This window comes from Sycon ciliatum, chromosome 3 (assembly GCF_964019385.1).
Source record: "Sycon ciliatum chromosome 3, ocSycCili1.1, whole genome shotgun sequence".
Taxonomy (NCBI): domain Eukaryota; kingdom Metazoa; phylum Porifera; class Calcarea; order Leucosolenida; family Sycettidae; genus Sycon; species Sycon ciliatum.
The window spans coordinates 32986966-33012287 of record NC_088645.1 but is presented as its reverse complement, the minus strand read 5'-3'; the positions used below and the strand labels follow the sequence as shown (position 1 = coordinate 33012287).

Sequence of the window (25322 nt, the reverse complement as noted above, 5' to 3'; positions counted from 1 at the left end):
TAATCCAGTGCTGTCATTGTATCTTGCTACCCTATAGGCCTTGACAGATTATGCTAATATTTTCGTGAAATTATGCTTTTCGCATTGCTGACAAAATTGCAGAATTATGCTATTTTTATGCTAAAAGTTATCATATTGTGCCGCATTATGCTCACATATGCTGCTAATGTATAATGGTTCTGTGCAAAATAACAGGGGAATTTTTTGTAGAGGGCGTTGTACTGTAGTAGCAAAAGTTCAACGGGCTCAACGCACCGTCCGACCTAGTATAGCTACGACCGTCGCGTCACTGATTGTAGTGGACTGGACATGTTATCAAGGGAGTCGTAAACCTACAACTTTCTGGTGCATCTACTTATACTTATACTTGTAGAACATGTACAACTGTATGGAATTTGATGCGAACAGGCGGATTATTCCAATTTTATGCGATTCGTATGCAATTTGCCTCGAATTATGCGATTATTCGATTTTGGTAGGAATTATGCGAAAATTATGCTAGCATAATCTGTCAAGGCCTACTACCCTACCTTGATTGCTGTATTATTTCCTTTGTTCTCATTTTGTTCTTTAGTACAACGGTGATTCCTGAAGAGTGTTGTACGAAAACTTGTTCGAATCATCTTTCTTTCCATCGCTTTTTCTTCATACATGTATCTTCCTTACCCTTTACATTGTTTTTTTGCATCGTTTCCATCGCTTACATTGTTAATAAAGTAATCCAAATGTCACTTCAGCTCGTCCTACTTATTGCCACATTAAAATTATTGTCTCCTCGTCGAATATTTAAATAATAATTATTATCAAAATTAACTTTTTATGACCTACCGTATTTTCCCCATAAAACGTACACGTCTCCATTACTAGTACGTCCCCAATTGTAGTACTTGTTGGGTGTGGATCGAAAATATAAAAGGACACGTCTCTAATAATAGTACATGCCGGAATGATGTGATGGGCATTAGTGGGGTACAGATACCAGGGTCCACCTTACTTCGTTTTTCTTACCCGTTCATCATCTTTGTGTCTTTGTACACTGATTCTTACTATGGTTGGGTGTATTTACAGCCTTACAGCATCATTATCACGAGTTGTTTGCCACCAAACCCAGGCAATCAATCTTTCCAGAAACAATAAAAATACACGTCTCCAATACTAGTACAGTCTCCTATAGTAGTACAGGTCTGACCAGCTTGAAAAAATAAAAGTACTGTTCATTTATTGGGGAAAATACGGTACTGTGTCCTCTACACTAGGCATATGCGGATAATGCCGACAGAAAAATTAGCAGAACTCGGTACTTTTTCTGGTAATATTCATGCATGTTTGGTATGTGTGTCGCAATTTGCCCTATAATTATTCGAATTCGTTGCTCCTTGTAGCAAAATATGCTACATTTGGTACAATACTAGTATGCGAGATTTGCTACTTTATGCGACCTTATGTCAAAAGGACCAAAATATGGGAAAATATGCGCAAGCATATTCGGGCCCTCCCTAGCTCAGAGCGTTCTCCACAAGCAAATACAATGCCCGTGTTCTATTTACTAGTGCGTTGTACAAGTACAATGTAAATGTATGCATTTTGAAAGCTTCCGATTACATGTACCTGTGGATCTACAATAATTATTGTACATTCGCCGGTACCCGTAAGGGTGCTGTGCAGACATTGTTATGATGAAAGTTGGCCAAGGCGGAAAAGAGTGCGCTTCGTGCGAGACACGAATTCCGGGTAGACAGCCCGGTGACTGCACGGCAAGCTCGCGCCCGTAGACTGCATGTCGGTACACTCCACTAGACTAGCAGAATGTGCATGGTATGGTGAGCATTCAGCTTTGTCTCTACTGGAACGGGCGGGTGCGGTGGTAGTCTGCACAGTTGGTGATTTTCGGTAAAGGGGGTCATGTTGCAACCCTGCCGCAAGCCGTTCTCAACACGAATCGGCGCAGGCCCACACCATGCACACGGATACTGGCAGTCATGGTAGACTTTTCTTTTGACCATACGAGACCAGATGACGTTTGCAGACACCAGCACGAACACTGCACCAGTCACACTCCATAGCAGCTAGTAGTTGCTCCAGAAAAGCCTTGTGTCGTTCCATTATGATATTTGACGGACCTTATGAAGATGGCATCAACAAATTACTGCATGGCAGTCATGTCGCTATGGAAGGACCTGATGATGCTTGACGTCGCGGAGAATCTAATGTACATGTACACTGTACGTGTACGCACACATACATGACAATACAATGTACGCCTATGCGACAGTGAGCAATAAATATTGCTCTTGAGGAGCCTATGCCTAGCAGCAGATAATAGCAGCATTTTTTCCCCATTTACATATTCAAATGCTATCCCCGACTCAAAACGGAAACATTATCAGTGAAATCGGCACATACATGTAACTGTGATGTTGCTATGTAGTTGCTATGGTAACCGATAATAAAGACACGCCTTTTCAATACCTTGCAGGCTTGCGTCCTGATATGATAATATCAAATTAACTTTTATGACGTACTATGTGTCCTCTACACCGAACACGGCTGATTTGAGTTTATGATTATCTATCCCGCTTTGACATCAATATCTCTTCTAGCGCACGCCGACCAAACAAACTGATTTTCAATTCTCATGGCCGCATCTCTTCCTCTCTCTTTCTGCATAAGATCGGAAAGCTGTGGAACTGCCTTCCACCAAGGCTGACATCCCAAGATTCACTTTCTAAATTTCAGCAGCAATATCGCTTGCACGTGAAAAGTTTTAAATTTGACTGTAGTGGTATATCCCTGGACATTAATTTTGAATTAATTGTTTTATTTTTAACAACCCAGCCCTGTGTTTATTGCTAATTTATGTAGCATATACTGTAACACGTGTAGTTTTCCTCACTGTTTATTTCTATTGCATGATTTGCATCAGGAGATCCCCTCGACAGGCCATCGCCTCTGGGAGATCCCCTCGACAGGCCATCGCCTCTGGGAGATCCTTTAATAAAGATTATTGTTATAGTACAATGTTGTGCGGAAGAGGTGGAAGCAACGCTGGACCTTTCGGTCATGTGGCAGTTCAGTAAACCTCGCGTAGTATCACAGATAGTATCACAGGTACATCGTATTCTCTCTCTCTCTCTCTCTCTCTCTCTCTCTCTCTCTCTCTCTCTCTCTCTCTCTCTCTCTCTCTTCTCTCTCTCTCTCTCTCTCTCTCTCTCTCTCTCTCTCTCTCTCTCTCTCTCTCTCTCTCTCTCTCTCTCCCCCCCCCCTCCCCGTTTACTCGCAGGTATTAGTACAGTATCCTATTCTCTAACTATGTTCTTCCATAGCTACTTCTAGGCTAAGCCTTCGCCGTCATTTTATTGGGTCGTCATCCCGTTTGAATGTGCGAAGTGAAATAAAAACCAACCAACCAACCAAATACAATGCCCGTGTTCTATTTTACTAGTGCATTGTACATGTAAAACGAATGCATTTTAACAGTTTCAATGGTATCTCAATTTTTCACGTCTATAATTATGACTTCTTTTGCCCGTAAAAGAGGCCGTTACCCCGAAAAAAAAAATTTAAACAGTTTCCGATTACATTATATTATAGATCTACAATAATTGTACATTCGCCGGTACCGGTAAGGGTGCTGTGCAGACATTGTTATGATGAAACTTGGCCAAGGCGGAAAAGAGTGCGCTTCGTGCGAGACACGAATTCCGGGTAGACAGCACGGCAAGCTCGCGCCCGTAGACTGCATGTCGGTACGCTCCACTAGACTAGCGCAATGTGCATGGTATGGCGAGCATTCGGCTTTATCTCTACTGCAGTACTGGAACGGGCGGGTGTGGTGGTAGTCTGCTGAAAGTTGTTCAGCTCATGGCCAAGACGGCGCTCGGCTTGGTTTCGTTTGCAGTGGCCGAAGTCCTTTTCTATCTCAGAGTCCTATTGAAAAGTCTTGGCACCAGTGCGAAGGCCAGTCCTAGACCAGTGCGATCATGTTTGAGCGGCTCAGGTATTTTTTCACTGGACAGAAAACGTTCAAGGTAGATGAGTTGTCGAGATTTCCTTAGTGGAGCAAGTCCAACATGGCTTGGTGTCTAGCCAAATCGACATCGTTTTCTGCACTTATGTTCTCGCCTTTGTTCGAATTTCTATTTTCCAGGAGAAAAAGATTACCAGTGAGTTTCATTCCGACAAGTTTGGAGCGGCTGTTGGAGATGAGATCAGGGCGGAGCGAGCCGAAGAAGATCAGGAGCACAAAGAACGGGTAAGATAAACTACAGCCAGGGATTGAACTACAACTTTCTATAGGATCACAGAGCCACCCGGGGACGGTGTGTCGCTTTCAACATCCTCCGTGCAGTGTGTGCAAGTAGACCTGGGAGGGTATTGCTTGACACATTGGTAGATTCTACTCGAAAAGCATAGAAATTGGCGGAATCATACAAAGTTTATGGCAGCAGTTCCTCGAATTATGCTCCTGTCTTGTACACTCTTTTGATAATTACATGTATCCATCTACTGTTGGCGAATCTCTCTAAGACTTTTATAGCTCCATAGGAACCGTTTCATCTTTTTACTTCATCTCCAGACCCGGCGTAACACACGAACAGTCCTGGTCTACATCACGTACAGCGACTGTATCGATTGTTCTTTTGGAGAATCAATAACATTATCGTGATATGAATGGATGAATCTACGAACTCGTACATGTTTATAGACAAGCTGCACGGAGCAATACACCGAACAGACGCGAAGTACAAGATAAGGGACCAACTGATGACATTTTTCTGCCACCACTAAAGGTTAACGTGCCCCACTAAGGCAATAACTATGGATGAATCTTGAAAAGGCAGCAAGGGCTGCATGCGTTCAATAGTGACACTTTGACATTTATTCACAGGGTTTATGCGCATTCAAAAGTCAATGAAGAAGAGAGGGAGAGGGAGGGAGAGACACAGATAGATAGGTAGAGAGAGAAAGAAAGAGAGCGAGAGGGAAGGTGAAGGCAGTTACATCATCCATAGATTCTTTCTTTTCGGGCTTCGGCCCACTTCGAATGCAATGCGGAGGAGAGAGGAGAGAGGAACGCAATAATGCCATGTTACTTGTAGAGAAATACAAGTCTCTCTTTTTCTCCTTATTTTCTCCCCAACCCTCCTTCCCTGTAACATAATAACATATTCGCTGCCTTGTCATTGAGCATTTGTGCTCGTTTGGATTTGCGAATTCAAATAAAGTATACAAACAAACAAACAAGTACTGGTAGTGCCTGTTTTGGTATCACAGAATCCCCAGCCCCTGGACGGTGGTGCTAGGTTAGACTGTACAGAAAAACCTGGTTTAAGCAACCACCTCACGATGCAAGCAAAAGCGGTCATTAAAGCCAGGTGGTCTTTAGAACGAGGTCCCACAGTGTCTGTGGAGAACTATCAGTGCATGGAAAAATGGTCGTTAAGAGCAGGTGGTCGCTAAACACAGAGGTCGCCTACACCAGGCTTTACTGTACATCAATGTCCCTCCCCGAACCTTCTGTAGAGCGAGAGATACACACGTTTATTGTGTATGCAAACAATTTACGTTGGCGTGAAATTTAATCAGACCAGACCTTCTGCACCCGTAGAAACGCTAGATCAAAACGCAGATGCAGCTCCTACGCGGATCTACAATAATTTTTTTGAAAGCACTTGCTTGAGTACTGGCTGTGTGCCTGGCCTGTCTGACCATGTACACTGATAAGAGGGTGTTCTTTTCTGTCTGCTGTGCTGGCTAGGTTTTGAAGTGTATGAAACCCATGAAGCAGTATGACTTGCGTACCAGTGATGGCCGTATCACCAGAAACACATTCCCGGGGCTGATGACCATGAGCGACTATGGACCACTGCGCCTGGCCTTCGTGGGCAGAGCCCACATGGGAAAGAGCCACACAGCCAACAATGTCCTTGAGCTGTTCGGCCAAGAACAAACTGAACAGGTACGGCGTATAGGGGTGAAGGTAACTCCACGAGTTGTCACGCAAGTCCTTCCACCGTGTAGGGTTTGTGGTGGTGTGATCGAGCCGCTATTTTGAAAAAGGCACGTCACAAAGTTCACCTCGATCATGTTGAATTCGTTGTCACCTTGGATGTTAGTGTGTTTTTCACTGAACAAATTGAATTTTCAGTAACGGATTGTGTATACTACGTGAGCCTGGCTTCACACAGATAACTTTGTTACAGGCATTGACTTGGGTTTTTTTACAAATATTTGTTACTAGCAAACACAGCCTTCTTAATAATGAGGGGAAAGGACAATTGAGGTGACACTGGACAACAACACAAAGGGGAGTAGAGGCGATGTGCCGATGAGGTTGACGAGGCTCATCCGACCACAGGTCTCACAATCATAACCTATGTCCAGGCATCGATAAGAATGCAGCTAGGTAGGGAGGGAGATCAAGTGAGAAAGAAGAGAGAGAGAGAGAGAGAGAGCCACAAGAAAGAAAAAGAGAAATAGAATGAAAAGAAGAGAGAGAGAGATTATGGACGAGGGTAGTTGCTCATTGACGGGTGACATAACTTCACATGGAGTACGCTGCCCAGAGCCAATTAGTTTGATGCAAGTCGCGGTGGACCTTCGTAGAGGCCTCCCAGCAATTTAATGGAGTTCGGAGCACTGCAATGGACTGTAATGTAGTCCGACATGAAAGTGCATGGTTTGTTTTCACACTGCTTGTAATTTCAGTACAACACATATCACCAATCTGGGCCGACATCCAAAACATAGCCTAGGCACCACATCCCCAACACCACTAATATCCATTTCAACAGTCCCCTTTCGATCCCGGGACTTTCGCAGAACCTCCCGGGACCCCGGGACAAACAAGCCATTCCCGGAACTGTCCCGGGCAACCCGAGACGGTTGGCATGTATGAACACATCAGCAACCTTTCCCTGTTATGTATCTTTATTATTACCAAGTACAGAAGAATCAAGAACAATCAAGGGTTTTTGCTGGCAAACAAGCCTTGATTGTTCTTGTTCTGTATTACACTCTGCCTCCGCGGTGTTGAGCACTGTCAGCACACTGGGTACATCCTCCAGTGTATTATTTCCAAGTATTCAGGGGTAGCGGTATTGGTTTTGTGTGTGGGCTATGCAGCATCCCGGGTCACTAAAGACCATGGGGAGTACTGGTGCTGTATGCGAGGAAATAAGGGAAAGAGAAAAAGGGAGAATTTAAAAAAACACTTTGAACAACAAAATTGATACCATCTTTATACAACTAGCCTGATAGAAAGAAACTCAACACCAGCAAGTACAGAAAGACGATTGGAATAAGTCAGAAAACTTTGTTTTATTATGACACCGGTACTGGCGTGGTAAACAGTAAATCGTATGTTTCCTGATGATTGCACTGAACATGAAATTCGGTGTTTCAACAAATAAGGCTGGTTCAATGTCGTATTGTGAGTGACGTGCACTATTGTTTTTCGCCTTTGCCAGATATTCAAAGTAGGTGAAGGAGATATGAAAGTACGCGACGCTCCAATCGATTCCGGTGATGGTAGGCCCGCAATCATGCTTCGAAACGGACGCGGAAGTGGCGAGAAATTCGGACGAGACTGCGAGATCAAAGTGGTGAAGGCTTTTTTGACCAATCAGCTTCATTCAGGTGATGAGTGCTATGCGGAGAGGATTCGGGAAGATGATCAGAGTCCAATGGCAGATCAGTGCCACGGGGCGATGTTTGTGATCAAGCTCCAGAGCATCGCAGCACCTCCAAAGCCTGGGTACAAGACTGAAGCAGAATTCTGGCAAGGCTTCCAGCCAACTCTGCAGGCATTGGGTAAGAAATGCGTGATCCCATCATCTTTGCCAACATTTCACTATCCGGGTTTTGCGTGTCATGCGTGCTACTTGAAACCTTGTGCAAATATCCTGTAGCCTCTTTTTAATATGGGCAAATAAACAATTGAAATAGACCAAAGACCATAGGCACAAGCAATGACAGAACCATTACGAAAAACAAAACCCCAACATTTTGGGTAAATAGTAGAGACTACAATGTAGCATGGAGACGAAACGCCTGCCAAGAGGCTGGAGACACACATCTATACATGTGTATGTGTTTAGGTGTCCTGCAAGGAAACACGTGCCTTGGCTATTTCCACAGACGCGGGGTCCCTGGTGACACCGTGTGCGGATGAGGACGCAAATAACCATGATCAGGGAGGCGTAAAAATACTATTAGCACTCGTAGTTTACGACCCCCCCCCCCCCCCGGCCAGGAGTTTATCCCGTCCTCCCGACTCCTACATTGTATATCTACAAAAAAAAGAGCTTTTATTAACCATTCGACATTTTTGTTAAACTTTGCCCCATTCATAGTGAGTAGAATGATTGTGAAGCCTAAGAAATAACCCCGGCACCCGGGCCCTGTACCCCATTCTGCAAGCTACATGTACATATATATCTGGTTTAGATACCCAATCTACAATCTGGGCTGGATACAACCTCAAGCAGCAAGGCGCCCAGTCTTATCCACCTCACTTCTCCAGAGATCATTTCATCATACTAAGTCCGGTGAAGCTGGCTTTCTTCTTTCCTGGCCTCTGGGCTTCCCCAAACTCAACATCAAGAATCGTTCATGGATAGGTTTTTTCTTTTTTTTCTTTTTGGTGTACTCGAAGTATTGTATTGCAACCGCATCTGCTGTATTCTTTCTTCCTGCTCTTCAGATATTGTTCCCGCAACATTCGTCACGGCGATGCAAGAGGAAAAATATGCCGTGTTGGGAACCCTGTTCAGCGAATGGAGGAATGTAGGCCTCGCTCGTGAATTGGTAGGATCGCCCACTAGCAGCGTGTTTCCCATTGAGAACCGGGTACCGGTGAATGACAATCAAGCACGGATGGATGGAATGCGTCAGGAGCTTGTGCTGGGACTGCTGGAAGTCATGCATCAGGCTGAGCAGAGGGTATACCGGCACGAGTTGAGGGCTCTTCAGGAAACACAGCCAGCAGAGTTCATAGGAATTCCACGTAAGTTACGTTGCCTGGGCCATCGTCAAGACTGTCAATCCTGATGGTGGCCCAGGGCCGGAATATTGATGGATTTTTTTTAATTGCAGTTCAGAGACCGTATATGTGTGTGTTTTGAGGGATTTTTTTATCTAATCTTGTTTTTAAATCTTTTCTCCCTTTCCATCGTCATCATAACATTGGGCATGATTGCCCGTTTGACTTGCGATGCAAAATAAAAACAAGTACGAAAACTAATACACCAAAAACAATATAATTATACAAAAGAGAATGGACCAAGGAACTACAAGTTACGAGTTACGAGTCCATACCAAAACAATATCCAAGAAAAAAAGCAGCAGCAGAATGACATGTTGTTGTTGGTTTGACAGCATGAAACAAGGTGGAGGACACTGTGTTCGGAAATAGTGACATATACAAGCACCCCCCCCCCCCCCACCTCATCCAAATAAGCGTCGATTTTTAAGATCCTGTTCTCTTTGTGCTATTTCTGCGCACATTGCAGCCAAATATGTAGTGGCGTGCTTCATCCGCGATGCTGCCCAGAAGTACGCCTGGCCATCGCACCGCCTACTTCAGTTTGAGAACGCAGTGCGCGACCAGTGGCTCGCCACTTGGACTGCCGACGATGAGGACTACGTGACCCCCGAGCGGTTCGTGAAAATGATGGAGACCCGCTCCGTCTGCCAGCAGGTATTCCGATCATCCTACCAAAGAACGCAGATTATGCTGGAACTGGACGCTTTCCGGAGATGCTGGCAAGTATAGTCAACTCAAGACGAGAATTTAATTCGAGTTCATTACATAGTTATGTAGCTTCATTTGTGATGTAGTAGAATTGTTTAGACCTTAGCACTAATAGTGTGTCTAGCTGTCCTTCATTTACCTGTGCTAGAGATCATGAATAGTGTGTGTGTGTGTGTGTGTGTGTGTGTGTGTGTGTGTGTGTGTGTGTGTGTGTGTGTGTGTGTGTGTGTGTGTGTGTGTGTGTGTGTGTGTGTGTGTGTGTGTGTGTGTGTGTGTGTGTGTGTGTGCAGTTCTTCAAAGCCCCGTTTTTTGTATTTCACTATTTTCAACGCAGCCTTCCTCACACTGGTCATTTCATAAGTATTTGCCGTTGATGCTTTTCTTTCTTCTGCTGGCAGTACTGCGTGCATCTCGTGATAATATCACATTGTGCATGCACTTGGAATGCACATGCTCCGAATACACATACTTCAGTGTAAAAGTCTACATAACCCTGAACGTTCTTGCTTAGAGTCGTACTCGACTAGCCCTTCTCTTTGCACATCGAGTATCCTATACTAGGCATGTTTGAAGCGTTGAAACAGGCTCTTTAGCTCACTGCAGAGTATCTTTCATTGTACAATTTCCCTTGCCGTAAATTCGGCCAAGCCTTGGACATCATTGTATTGGGTGTTCATTCCATTTGATTGTGCGTAACATGTGAATACAATCAGCGAATTTTCAAACATTGAACTGGTCTCACTTACCACCTGTCTGCTTGTAGGCAAAGGTGTATTTCGTAAATTATCTGGCTGTCTGGAATTCTCTCTCTCTCTCTCTCTCTCTCTCACTCACTCTCTCTCTCTCTCTCTCTCTCTCTCCCCCTCTTCATATTTTGACTCTACTCGCTCGGTTGCATTAAGAAAGGCGACGGCGATACCATTGGAACGATGAACATCGCTGTTATTGGGTGGCGCTCATTGAAGTAAGAGTTTTGTTACATCTAACTTCAGGAGTGCTGGAATCGACGCATGGCAATCTCCCCTGCCTTAGCATGTATCCCTATACCGGTATATTCTTTCTCCATTCATCTGTATTAGTAAATCGCTCATCCCGTGTGCCATGTGTGCCCGCGCTCCCTTTGAATGCTGAGTTCTCAAACCAGCGCTCTGGTGTGCACGTTTTCCGGGAAGTCCTTTTTGACCTGTCAAATGCCTACTGAAATCCCTGACAAGCGCTGACGATTGAATTCGCAACCTCGTCTGCATAGGTATGCCGTAATGTTCATTCATTGGGGTGACAGTGGCGCGGTATGTGAACTACTACTAGTACAACCAAGAGTAGACGCTTATAATTATACTCTTGTCTTGATGCAACTAGACAGCTCGAGCTAGTGCGGTTGCGAAAAGTCCATTTTCTCGGGAGCAAAATATTGTTCGTATCGGCTAAGACTTTCAAAAAAAGGTCTCTTTTGTACGCTCGAGTGGCTAAATTTGGCTGATTTGGGCTAATTTTTGCTTTGTGTTGGTTCAAGTTTTGATGCTCCCACCTGCAATTCTATCTCGCGCTGAAAGGATCTTCTCGTCGGGATCCGACGTGCAAGCTCTGAGTCTCTCATTTGACCATTACTCCACTTGCCCATACAAGGAGTGGCAACATTTGTCCATACCATGTAGCAAGTTTTCAACTAAGACCTAGGAGCGCTCGTACACTTGAGTTCCACGTATCGAAGTTCCTTACCTTGACCACGCAGCTAGGGAACGGAGAGAGCGTCCAATGGAAGACTGGCAAGAGAGATGCTGTCGCAGCACAAGCTACCCCTCATAAAAACCCTCTTGTCTTATTTCTGCGCCCAAGACGCGACGATGCTTTCAAAATGATTGTGAAATACAGTGTGTTGAGTCACGATACATGGGCAATCTGCGGGTAGCTAGCTGTTCCGACCTTGTGGAGTTTCACAACAATGCTTCCAAAACTCGAAGCCAGTCTGTTTCGGCATTACTTTCTCAACAAACCCTACCTCCCCCCACCCTCTCACACACACACTGATCACTCTCGCTATCGCAACGGATCCAAGTCATGCCTTGCGCAGATCGTTACACACCCGCCTCGCTTACTTCGACCTGACAGGCATGCTCGCCCGCTGAATTTCAATCACTCGTAAAGTCAAAGCGAGGTTTTGTCCAGTAAATCGGCCGAGAAGTCTGTAGGAACAGACCTAGTGTAATACATTGTACTTGAAGTAGATCATCTAACTACCACTAGTACTACTACTAGTGCTGGCAACTGAAATCCGACCCCTGAGCGGTGCGTTCACATTCTAGCGGCCTCTAGTTCGTAGTTTTACAATCCCGTGTTGGGTCTTTGCGATGTGAGCGCGCCACTCAGGGGTCGGATTTCATCTACCAGCACTGTACTTCAGAGTACTAGATGGGTGCAAGAAACTACATACTCAGTTCCACGAAGCGTAATTTGATAAGAGGAAGATTGGAGATTCCTACTATTGAACTATGGTAAATGCTGTAGCTGATAATGGCCAGCGTTGCGGATAATGATGGTCTGCACTTGGCCTATTTGTTGTCGATAATCATCTACTGAAGTTTACAAAACATGCAGCACGATTACCGGTACCCAGGCAATGGCAGTCATGAGATTCACGGTGAATAGAGCCTGGCTCAGAGAGTGGTCTGTGAGTGGCGACTGGCTTAGCACTACATCGTGCAAAGTCCAAGAATGCCACCTAATCAGAATTCGGCAATGCTAAGGAAAGCATAGAAGGCCAAACAATTATGATGATAGCGAAAAGGCTTTCAAAATAAAATTAAAAATATTAACCTTGGCACTTGGATCTTCAGTCTTTGTAAATTTATAGGAGCCTGTCTATTGTCTGGAAACAAGCGAGCAAAAACCTCTGCTCTCCTTTTGTGGACATATGAGAACAAGAGGTGTGTGTGTGTGTGTGTGTGTGTGTGTGTGTGTGTGTGTGTGTGTGTGTGTGTGTGTGTGTGTGTGTGTGTGTGTGTGTGTGTGTGTGTGTGTGTGTGTGTGTGTGTGTGTGTGTGTGTGTGTGTGTGTGTGTGTGTGTGTGTGTGTGTGTGGAGGGGGGGGGGGAGGGGGCGGGAGCTGAACGAGACGTACTGCTCATTGTGGGTGTGGGTGGCTCAGGACTTTGCTGCTTCTATTCACATACAAGCCGTAACATAAGGTGTCTGATTCCAGACGCATACTCGATTACGTCCTCCCACCTGCGCCTAAGCCATGCTTTCTTCTACACAAACCAAAGAGGAGAACAACAGCAGAGCATTGGTGTCATTGCACGACATTATGCTACGAACAGCTTTCTAAGTCAACATCCAGGTTTTTCGCACAGGTCAGTAATAATTATAACTTCCAGGGACCTTTGAGCTGGGCTGCTTTTCATAAAGAGAGCCTTTGGCACGAAATACTTGCATGGGTCAAAACTACCTGAATTCTCTGAGGTATTTACATGTATGTGCATAAGGGACGAGAGAATTTGGCTCACCTTATGCTGATGGGCCCATGGGATATTCTAAGAAAACAAATAGGAAGTAGAAAGACACCCATTAATATTCCAAAGACATTGGCTGATAATTGGCACAATCACAATTATCGGACACAGACACACAGCTAAAATGGGATGTATGATGCAATCAGGTTCCGGTTAGATATACCGTATTTTCCGGGGTGTAAGCCGCACCGGGGTATAAGCCGCACCCCCCTTTTTGAGGCAAAATATTGACTAAAAGTTGGCATTCGGAGTATAAGCCGCACCCACAAACCTAGATTTTTCACACTCATTGACAAATGGCCTTTCTACAAATTTATTATGGTTATGGAGCTAAATACCATGTTAGATCAGATTATGAAAAATAGAGTCCCCGTATACGCGTACCGTATGGTGTAGCCCACGCACTATAACTAGTAAAAGTGCCGGGATAGCAACACAGGCGCGAAGCTGAGTCGAATGACATGTCACATGACGTCAGCATGCATACTGATGTATGCTAAGCATTCATTCGCGCAAGCATATTCGGTGCATAAGCCGCAGGGGCGATTTTGGTCCGATTTTTAGCGAAAAAAAGTGCGGCTTATACCCCGGAAAATACGGTACACTATTGCTTGATGCTGTTGTTCTGAGATTTACCCAATCAGTTCCATAATCACCTTGCATGGTCATACTATCATCATGCACAGGGCCTATCATTCCAACTCCACATATGTACCTCATGCAGCTGCTTCGTATCAGCAGGAGAATCAGAACATGCAAGGATGTCATCTTACGGACATCATATCATACATGTACAGTCGGCCCTCTTTAACCCTTTGGAAATGCACTGATCACACGACGTCGGGAGATAGCCGCAATTGCAAGTATATTCGTTCCAATTTCCATCATAACGCTGGTTCTACTTCACCGATTTTGACGATCTTGGGCTCGTTGGAAAGCTCTTGGAACGAGGATAACAGCGAGCCCAAACTCATTCAGGAGAGCGATTGCTGTCTGCTACTGAATGCCAGGAACGCCAGCTGAATACCAAATCCAAACCGGGAATAGTCCTTGTCTCGCCATTTCACTCGTGCTAGCTCAAAATCATTCAAATTTTTTCTAACAGACTCACAAAAGCCGTGACAAAAAGCGCTGGGAGTGATGTCACACGCTGCGTGGGCAGGAAGAGGGAAAATCCCACTTTTGAACGAAATTTGCACTTCGCTGACGCATGAGAAATCGAGCGAACGTTCGAGCACTTGCCGCTCTGTTATACTAGCTTGTATCGACCCCGGAGTTTTTCGAGCCGACAGCTTAGATTCTCTGCTACCTCGTAGGTATTTCGATTGTTGAATTCGGTTGAGATTTGACTTAGTTGTGACTCGTTGAGTGCACTTGCACACATGACATTGGCATCGTTCGAATTCGAACGATCACCTCCAAAGGGTTAATCCGGCACTTTATAAACCAGCACCGTTTTTAAACAAGCACAATTTTCATCAGCCAAAATGTCCTCTTCATGCACATTGCAACAGTAGATCAAATTTGTTAATCCAGCACCCTCCCTAATCCAGCAGAATTTCTTTAGCACAAAATGGTGCCGGGTTATAAAGGGCCCACCGTACATGCTATCTCAATATCATCTACCCTTAGCAGCCACTTGGTATCACCAGCTTAAAGATCATGCAATTCAAGGATGACATCATAGTGACATCATGCACATGGTCTAGAGTTCCGCCATTGGCATCTACTTACCTGTACTTCTAGAGACTTCATGGCTTCATTGGGATCATGCCACCACCACAAGTGAACATTTGGTTCACAATCTTTGAAGATTTCCCTTGCTGCCGCAACGTTTTCTCGATCTCGTTCCTTGCTGTATCCCATGAAGCAGAGGATGACGACGTCGAATGCTGCATGTGTGTGTGGGCAGAGTGGATGAGATTACAGGCATGGTATTACCGCTCATGGTTTCGCTTCTTCCATTCTCCTGGGTGGCTACCAACAGCTAGTGCATGGCGGAGTATGTAGTGGGATGTGTGTGTGTCCAAAAAAGAGTGAATAAGGAAGAAGAAAAAGAAAAAAATAACGATTCACTGGCCAGAAAACGCCACTTCAATCAGCTGTGTGGTGTAGATGAGGCTAAAATTGTGGCGGTCAATTCATCACCACGCAATGTCTAGCATAGCTTGTTCGCTGTCATGGCTTCAGCGATGGGCAGGTGTAAGCATAAGTAAGTTGATAAGTCTATAGAACACAGTATCCCGGGCGTGACATCCGAGCAACTGTCTTCGTTTCTACTGCTACTGCTGATCAGATGTGTGGCAACTTCCTCCCATGTGAGGTTAGCAGCCCAAAGCCCAGACTGCATGTACATTGCCAAGTCCAAAATTGGACGATGGCTCTTTTGTGATAGACAGCCCCCCCCCCCCCGCCCTCCCCCATGTTGAACACAGTTTGGTTTACCTGTGAGTGTGTTGTGGTACTTCGAGAACGTCTCAACGCTCTGGTCGCTCCACTCCAATAGGACAGCAACTTTGCGGGTGCCTTCTTGCATGCTGTTTAGCTTTTCCTCTACCAGATTCTCGGTGAGCGTATTCCTCCTTGTGATGGGAAGGCGGCTGGCCTGTTCACTTCCACCGTATGGCAACTGCTCAATAACTAGGTTAGCCTAGTTTGACAGCACATTGAGAGCACACAGAAGGCAGCCATGAAGCATAAGGCATCTCAGGTGTGTCCGAAGCCCGGCCATTCAATGTATTGCGTAGCGCATGGCGCACGTGGGCGAAAGTCTCTAGCTGGAGTTCGGGTGATTATATAGGGAGAGTAAACAGTACCCCCGTGGGGGGGGGGGGGGGGGGGAGGGAGAGTAAACAATACTCTCCATGAAACAAGAGGGAGGGGGGAGGGGAGGGGGAATAAAGGGTCACAGCATAAATATAATTGCCATGTATCCAGGCAAATGCTGCAAGATACATAGCTGGAATACAACACGATAGTCTTTCCACATACCATGGCACTCTCTTCTTGGTTATGTACGATACAGAATTCCAGATTCGGAGCAGGCTTGGCATGCTTATTGAGCTTTTTCCCCCCATCCAGGTAGAGGATTGGCTTGCGCTGGATGTCCATGAACTTTGAGATCTCAACCAGCTGCTTGCTGGATACTGTATTCCACCAGCTGAGCACAAGGCCCGGGCCCAGTGCATCAAAAAAGGCTCGTGGCAAGGAGTTCTCCAGTCTGTCTTGAATACCTACAGAGCAGACCCTGGCACCGAGCCTCTTGCTTGCCTCGTCGCGACACACGATCATGACTGAACAGCATATATGTGCATCCACACATGCAAACATGCACACACACACACACACACACACACACACACACACACACACACACACATACACACACGCACACACACACACACACACACACACACACACACACACACACACACACGCACACACGCACGCACACTCACACATGCACGCACGCACACACACACAAACACACACACACACACATATGCACACAAAAACGAATACCCAGATGGACACGCATACACACGCACACACACACAAACGAATATCCAGATGGACACACCGAAAACGCCCGTGCAGATAATTATGAGTACATGCATGCACACACACGCACCTTGTGCACAGCGCACATACACATAACGAATTCAAGCACATGATATGCATGTCTGCCAAACCAGTACCACGACCATTTGACCAGGATATTGTAGGAAATGGACTCGGATGGAGAGCCAAGGAGTAGTTGTAGTTCCTTGGTCCTTTAATTTTTTATATTTTAAGGAATATTAGATCCATAGTACTCCTTAGACTTGACACATTGCAAATTTCTAACTGAAGGTAAAACAACATTGCACTTGCTACAGTCGTCGATTTACCCCCCCCCCCCTGCCCCCCCCCCCCCCGCAACAAGTAAGAACTCACGCTTTCTTGTGCCATCTCGTAGTTTGTCATACACTGGCTTCAAGGTGTTTGACTGCTGCTCTATCTCGTGAGTAACAGCGAGGCGATTAGAGTCGTCCATGCTAAGGACACCTATAACGTGCACCCCGCTTTCTCTGTTGTGCTCCTCGAGGCAGCGTTGAACCTCCTGGGCATTTGTACCAATGCCCTGAACCGATAAGATGCCATCCAGTCTCTTCCATTCCACACGGATATCGTGCTCTTTGGCCATTAATTCCATCATCTGTTCAATTGTTGTCCATGGCTGCGACGAACACAATGCAGAAGAAGACATATTTATAAATGCCTCTTCTTTCCTCTTTCGGGCCTGGTTTAAATATGGCTTTGTATTTATGTGTTTTGTCATAACATAAATAATAAAGTTAGCTATCAGGTTCGGAATCATTTTCTCTGTGCTGCGATGATAAGTTTGCAACGAACGAAACAGTTCTGTTTCAGGCGTGTCGCACCAACTTTGGAGGTAGGGCAGCCATGGAAGGGGGGTCCGGGGGTCCTCCCCGGGAAAAAATTCAAAAATTGAAGCCAATTGCAATCATTCCCAGGCATTTGGTGCCATTTCAGTGTACATGGACTTTTGATTCTGCAACAAACCACGATCGGGGACAAGGATTTGCCACGTTTGCGCTGAGATCATCGCGCTTTGTTGCAGTGTGTTCAAAAAACACAAAAAAAACGGCCGAAAAAGTGGGGCGGCCATGGCCGCCCCGGCCGGTGCGGTTCCGACGCCCTTGTGTTTGCAGATTGAGTAAATGCCCCTTATAAAGAGGTCAACCTTCAATCTTGATTAGAAGATGGAAGAGTGAAGTTTCATAAGGGTGTATAAAAGTGTCAGCTTTGAAGTTTGCGTTCAATAACAAAAGAAGAAAGTGAACATTAAATGATCAACGCGTTGAAAATAATTGTCTTCTCACCGCCTTTTAATAAATAAATAAATTGTCTTAAAAAACCTCTGTATGTAAGGATGGCCGCAAATTAGTTATGTCACAGCATTCTCTTTTTTCCAGATTATCAGCTACGAAAATAATGGTATGTTACATCATGGTATGTTACATAAAAAAAATGAAATATTTAATACTAGCTATGAAAAGTGTGAATACACCAGACATCACCACGGAACGTGACAACTTGGTAGAGGTTCAAGCTTGGAAATTGGGTTCTGAAAACACACAATTCCAAACTTCGAACGTTTTGTCATGTTGCGTGGTGATGTTTGTTGTATTCTTACTGTTCATAGCTACCATTATTATTAAACAACTATCTCAACGTAGATGAAATGAAATTCTATTTAGTCATTAGGACATCACTCAGAAACCTCTCCCTCTCTCTCTCTCTTCTTTTCGCCTGTCTTGTGTCAAAGTCTGTTGTGAATACAACCATAAGTTCCTGCAGATTCATAAAGCACAGCCTGCCTGACACCAGTCGGAACATTTTCTTGAAGTTCTGCAGCCAATATGGAGGTAATCCAACTAAAGTAGTCCCTATATGTACCGGCACCAATTGTGCTACAGAAGTTCTGCTGGATAAGGGAGGGTGCTGGATAGAAAATTTCATTTACTTCCACAATGCGCATGAAGAGGACATTTTGGTTCTAGAAAATTACCGCTGTCCTATAGATAGACGCAGCCGACTCGTAAAGAGCTGGATTAATGAGTGACTGGACTAAGTCTTTCTCCGTAAACAAAACTTCATGATTTTGAATGGATACCGCATTTCCCCGGATATAAGTTGTGGTAGTAGATACTATGTAGGTGTCACCTTTAGCACCCTGGTGTTAGTTATGTCACAATATGTACCTCGCACCTATTTACCTTATATTCGGTCTCTCTAGTATGTAACAGCAGTTCAGTCTTCAGGACAACATTGGCGCAGTGAACAAGCAGGACTCAAGATGGCAAGTTCTCTCGGCAGAGCCCCAAGTTCCTTTCAAGTCTCTGAGGACACGAACCAAGCTGAGGAATTCGCCTTGTGGTTGGAAGACTTCGAAGCCTACCTTGACCTACAGAAGATCGACGCAGCCGCGCAGAAGAGGAAACTGCTGCTGAATATTGGCGGAATCGACCTCCGGCGGATCACCAAAGGCTTGGTTGTGACCACAGCTGAGGCAGAAGGGGATGTCCCACCTGACACGTACACTCCTCTGAAAACGGCCTTGGAGAAGTATTTCAAGCCTTCCATCAACCTGACAGCAGAACGGCACAGGTTTAGAGGTCGGAAGCAGAGGAATGGGGAGACTGTGACAGCCTATTTGTCAGCCCTTCGGGCTATGGCACAACAATGCAGCTTCGACAGCACCGATGTGGACACAATCGTGAATGGAGTCATCAGAGACCAGTTCATTGAAGGACTGCAGTCATCAGCTATAAGACGAGAACTCCTAGCGACCGCAGATCTGACGCTAACTGCGGCATCGGCAAAGGCAGTAGGAATGGAAGCATCTATACTGGACTCGCTACTGTACGAGCAGCCAGTAGCACCGACTCCGCAGCCGCTATCATCATCATCGACACCAATGGTAAACAGAGTCATGTCAGGAGAGGAGTCCAGGAAAGTGGCAGGAGCCTCGGCACAACCTCCTCGACATAAAAGGCGGAAAGGAGCGTGCAAGTATTGTGGGGGAGAACATACCCCGGGAAGATCCTTTTGCCCGGCAGGCCGGACTAGATGCCGGCACTGTGGGATAGTGGGCCACTTTCCTCAGGTCTGCCTCCGGAAAGACAGACTCAGCAATAAAATAGAGGAAGATACATTGGTGGTCGAAGACGAATTCGAAGAGGCTTATACCATGGAGCCTGCGGCAACGCTACGCGCAGCTCATGATCCCCGCTATTGGGTCGATGTGCGGGTTGATGGTAAGATAGTACACGGTCTGTTAGACACGGGTGCCACACGGACAATAATCCAGCTGTCATCCAGCTCACAGCCGTACACAACTTTCACAACGGAGGAAGGTTTGTTCCGATTCAAGCGGTTACCCTTCGGCATCTCATGCGCCCCGGAAATCTTCCAAAGGGTCATGTCTGACCTGCTCGCTGGTATCCCAGGAGTCTTCGTGTACGTAGACGATGTACTGGTCACCGGTGACAGCATCAAGCAACACGATGAACGACTGCAGCGAGTCCTAGAGCGACTACAAGCGGCACAGCTGAAATTGAACAACGACAAATGTCAGTGGAAGCAAAGTGAGGTTAGATACCTTGGCAGCATACTGAACGCCCAGGGCGTCAATCCTGATCCAGACAAAGTGAAGGCAATCCTAGACATGCCTCTGCCAGAATCTCAGTCGGATGTACGGCGATTCCTTGGTATGCTAACATACCTCGGAAAATTCATCCCTGGATTAGCGGACGCAACGGCACCGGTCAGGACATTGGCAAAACGCGAGCCATTCGTCGCAGACAACTCGCTCTGGATGGAGTTCAACACACTCAAAGAGGAGGCCGCGTCTAGATTGTTACGTCTGTCGTTCTTCGACGTCACGCCAACCAGGGAGACGGCCATTAGTGTGGATGCATCTCCATGTGGCCTGGGAGCTATACTGTGGCAGAAGGACAATCATGGCCACTTTCAACCCGTGTCATGCGCTAGCAGAGCTCTCAAGGATCCCGAGACACGGTATTCGCAGCTCGAGAGAGAGATGCTGGCTGTGGTTTTCGGCTTGGTAAAATTCCGCCAATTCGTACTGGGGCGACAAGTGATCGTATTTACTGACCACAAGCCCCTGGTGGCAATCGTAAAGAAGGAATTCGATCAGGTGCCAGCCCGAGTGCAGCGATGGCTGCTGGCAATCCTCCCATACGACTTTCAGTTGACCTATACGCCGGGAACGTCAATGATTTGTACTGACGCGCTATCGAGAGCCTCCTCCCAAGCAGTTGAAGCCAGTCCGGCAGAGGCCAGGTCAATGAAGGAGTATGTTGGCTTAATCCTGGGGGAAGCTCCAATCTCTTGCGAAGATGTCCGGCTAGCCACAGACACTGATGGTCAGCTAAGTCGAGTCAGGAACAGAGTGTTACAAGGCAAGTGGAATACATGCGACGGCAGCAACGAGGTATACTTTCGAATAAGGGACTCGTTGTCAGTGGTTGATGATATCGTCATGCATAACAATCGCATCGTCATACCCGGTACCTTGTATGACCAAGTCCTCCGTATCGCACACGAAGGCCATCCAGGACTCGACACGTTTCTGGACACGTTGTGACAAAGTGTATGGTGGCCGTCCATGAGCAAAGATGCCTCAGAATTCGCTAGGACATGCTCGACATGCTGGAAGAGGCAGCGGAATCCTCCACAACCCCTCCAACCGTCAGAAATCCTACCAGTCTGGTATCGGGTGGCGGTGGACCTCGTGGAGATCGAGGATCATCACTTCTTGTCGGTCATCGACTACGGATCCCGATATCCCGAGTTGCTCTTGCTATCCAGCACCACGTCGAGAGTCATAATACAAGCATTGTCGGAAGTATTCGCAAGACATGGTCTACCGGTGGAGCTAGTTAGCGACAATGGGCCACAGCTGGTGTCGGACGAAACAGAAACTTTTCTCCGGAAAGCAGGAGTCAAGCATATCAAGTCGAGCCCGCGGTATCCATGCTCCAACGGAATGGTGGAGAGATTCCATGGCGTCGTGCGCAGGCGCTTGAGTGGGATGCCTTCATCACTACCTCTGAGACAGCGACTCCAGCAAGCGCTATTCGGCATTCGTACATCCGTGAATCGGATGATTGGGACATCACCAGGAGAAGCATTCTTTGGACGGGCCCTTCGAGGACGATTGCCGAATCTAGCTAACGGTCAAATCATCAACCGGGAGAAGCAAATTGACCAAAAAATGCGAATGGCCCATCAACACGAACAGAAGAGAGGCGTGCGGGAGCTCCCTGCTCTCGAGCCAGGCAGTAAAGTGGTACTGCAAGACGGATATAGTCAACCGGCCAAGGAATGGAGTGTCGTACGACAGGAAGGCCGTCAAGTGGTGGTGGAAGACGGTGTGCGCACGGCCATAAGAAACCGCCGGCAAGTCAGGGAGACTATCCCACCATCAGCAACTGAGGCGACCACCGAGCGGAGCCGTAGCCCTGGGTCTGACAAAGATGCTGCAGGCACAACGGAAGAAGAAGCCCGAGCCGACAACAACCAGCCACAGCTGCCTCGACGTTCTAGCAGAGTGAGCATGCCTGTGGAGCGGCTGGGATACGATTGAAACAATTTTACTATAATAGCATGGCATCCTTAGTAGCCGGAGTAGTGACAATAGCAGCATTCATTCTATCAAAGTTATGAGCAAGAATAGACAGCAGTAATATCCTCTCGTTGCTAGAGTGTTTGGGTTGATCATTCTTTTCAACTTCTTGTTGCTAAAGTGTTGGGTTAATCATTCGATTCAGCAAGATATATGATCATTCGAAATTGATTTACTCGGTTGTTTTATTAATATATTGCGTTGCCCATTTCATTCGGTTGCTAGCTTTTTACTAAAGCATTGGAGTAATGTGGTAGTAGATACTATGTAGGTGTCACCTTTAGTACCCTGGTGTTAGTTATGTCACAATATGTACCTCGCACCTATTTACCTTATATTCGGTCTCTCTAGTATGTAACAGCAGTTCAGTCTCCAGGACAACATAAGTTGCACCTTTTTACACACAAATCAAGGGTAGAAAAGGGGTGCGACTTAAAAATCGAGCTTGGCTTACTACTGAAGTCACGTACGTGTCAAACGATATTGCTCAAACCTAAAAATGAGATGCGACTTATAATCGAGTGTGACTGATAATCAGGGAAATACGGTAATCAGTTTTGGTAAATTGAGCTCTGAGGAATCGAGTGATGATGAATCCGAGTGACCCTCAAACAGTGCCAATTCATTTTGTATAACAGTGTACATACTTCAAAAGTACATCCCGAGCACTCTTTGGACTGAAGTGATTATGTTCCTCCTCCCCTGATTTTTTGAGCCAAGTTACTTCTAAGTTACTCCTTAGAATGTTAATAAAAAAAGTCACAAAGGTTTTTTTTCAGAGACTGTGTACTGATTTGATGAGAATAATTTTCTATTGGCCTATCTTTGACAATTGTAGCAGCAGACTCACCGAATTCTCTTCACAGTGCCTCCAGGCCGAGACGAAGTTCACGTGAAGCACTACAATCTTGTGTGCCCGTGTAGCATGAATGGCCGGGTCACTTGCTCGGCTCAGCGCTTCTCCATGGCTAGAGGCTGTAGCAGCAGCTGCTCCTGACGCTGGTGGAGAGAAGGCATACTGGCAGAATGTGTTTCTCACGCCACAGGGAATGTTAACTTCATCCGCATCATGGCGCTCGTCATCTCGCTTCTGTTCTTGATTTGCCTCCATGGCCATCACAGAGCTTTGTTCAATGTTACTGATCTAGGAGTTACAGGGATAAGGATAGGTGCGTAGCCTCAGAATCTCTTTTATAATTCTGAAATTTAATTAAATTTTCCTTCCCCTCATTGGACATTTCCTAACCTGAGCCTTCCAAGTAGGAAGGTTGCGGGCTTTCGCCTCGTAGAAGTGTTGGAGCTAGGTCTTTGAATATCTCAGAAATGAATCCCTGACATGTTTGGGCCATGTTGTTGCACTGGCTGACTGGCTGACTGTTCATGATCTTGATACTTTGGTGGACAGTTAGTCAAGAGGTGTAACGTTTTGTCCTGCCTTTTTTTTATCCATCGTTACATTGGCTCATCATCCGAGTGCACAACCTTCGCTTAAGAATTTTTCCGCTTTCCATTTCCTCAAACAGTCAAACTTATATGGATGTTAAAAGAAGGATATTATCTTGTGTAGTTTTCGAATGACTGAAATATTTCAAAAACAATCTGATGTGTATGTACTACTGTGTAGTGTGTACAGTGTGTACAGTGTGTACACACATACAATCTAATGTCTACCAGAAGGTATGTCAATACCAGTCACTGGAAACAAAAAATTGTCACCTTACATCAACTTCGGATAGCACCACTCCGGCAGTTTCTCTTAGCTCCACCAGCGGGTGACTGGTTGTTGTAGGAGACTCGGCGCAATCCGCCGCAATGGCGTGTGGCAGGTACCGGCCCAACGAGCGCTCAGGTCGCGCTCCCATATCATAATGTGCTGCCCTGCGACCGTTCAGGCGGCTGAAATTCATACCCATGCTACCAGAATATGTGTAGGCAATGACTCTAAAATGCCCAAACGGAGTTCCAACATCAACAGGATGTTTTTGACCCGTAGAACTAGATACTTTCACGAGTCGTGCTAGCGTTCTGGAGGCAGTGAGGACGCCCGGCACACGGTCAAAATGCTTCCTGGACATGGATTTCACAGTTCACGAAGGGGCTTACCTGGCTGCTCGGTCCAGTCCTAGTGCGACGTGGCCGCATTTCAGTTTCCTGTCGAAAGTTAGATTGATACCACTAGCAATTTTAGCTCAGCGCGGCGCAGTGACGACATGCGTTGCGTAATGCACTGGTCGCCGGTACCACAGTACCCAAGCACGGGGAAACCCCCTTTCAGACTACTGCACACACTCCGTGTGCACAAGATCATACACAAGACTTCGAATAAGGACGATAAGCTTATACTTACACTTACCGTGAAGTACTATTAGATGCTCCCAAACGCAGGTGCACCTCGCACTTCCAACTGACAGTGACCACGTGACACTGGACTGCAAGACACATAACTACAAACGGCAAAGGTCTGAAGAAAAATTTGACTGTCACCACCAGGACTCGAACCATGGATCCTCGATCCTCGCTTTTTTTGTTTTCTGATGTTAGTAAATCGCCTTTGGCTTTGGCGTGAAACTCGTACTCTACTAGTACTAGCACTAGCAAGAGTCTGCATAGACAGTTGATTATGTACTCTGCCTACATGACTTGTACTACTAGTATTGAACACTAGTAGTACATGTTGCGCTAGCGTTACTGGCCAGCCCACAAGACAGTACCCAACTCACGCCCTGGCCTGACGATCAGGCATCGTGTGCAGTAGACAGGTAGCTAGGTAGCTAGATCTCTGTGCCGCTCCATATTTCCCAATGCCCATTCAAACTATTTTCAGACTCTCGGAAAGTTTCGAT

The 25322-nt window shown here is 46.1% G+C and overlaps 2 protein-coding genes across 2 annotated transcripts; one reads left to right on the top strand and one right to left on the bottom strand.

Annotated features, from left to right (window-relative positions):
* The first annotated feature begins 3801 nt into the window (after positions 1-3801).
* LOC135812018 (uncharacterized) lies at positions 3802-10486 on the top strand. Its single transcript, XM_065325319.1, has 6 exons — positions 3802-4028; positions 4148-4252; positions 5759-5959; positions 7470-7812; positions 8705-9007; positions 9513-10486. Exons 1-6 carry the CDS (start codon positions 3981-3983, stop codon positions 9773-9775), a joined length of 1263 nt encoding a protein of 420 aa, XP_065181391.1. The 5' UTR covers positions 3802-3980; the 3' UTR covers positions 9776-10486.
* Positions 10487-12188: 1702 nt separating this feature from the next.
* On the bottom strand, positions 12189-24612 carry LOC135812017 (uncharacterized). Its single transcript, XM_065325317.1, has 8 exons — positions 24201-24612; positions 23330-23623; positions 17199-17481; positions 16254-16555; positions 15708-15912; positions 14997-15154; positions 13257-13283; positions 12189-13001 (listed from the first exon to the last, which is right to left on the bottom strand). Exons 1-8 carry the CDS (start codon positions 24552-24554, stop codon positions 12912-12914), a joined length of 1713 nt encoding a protein of 570 aa, XP_065181389.1. The 5' UTR covers positions 24555-24612; the 3' UTR covers positions 12189-12911.
* Positions 24613-25322: the final 710 nt, after the last annotated feature.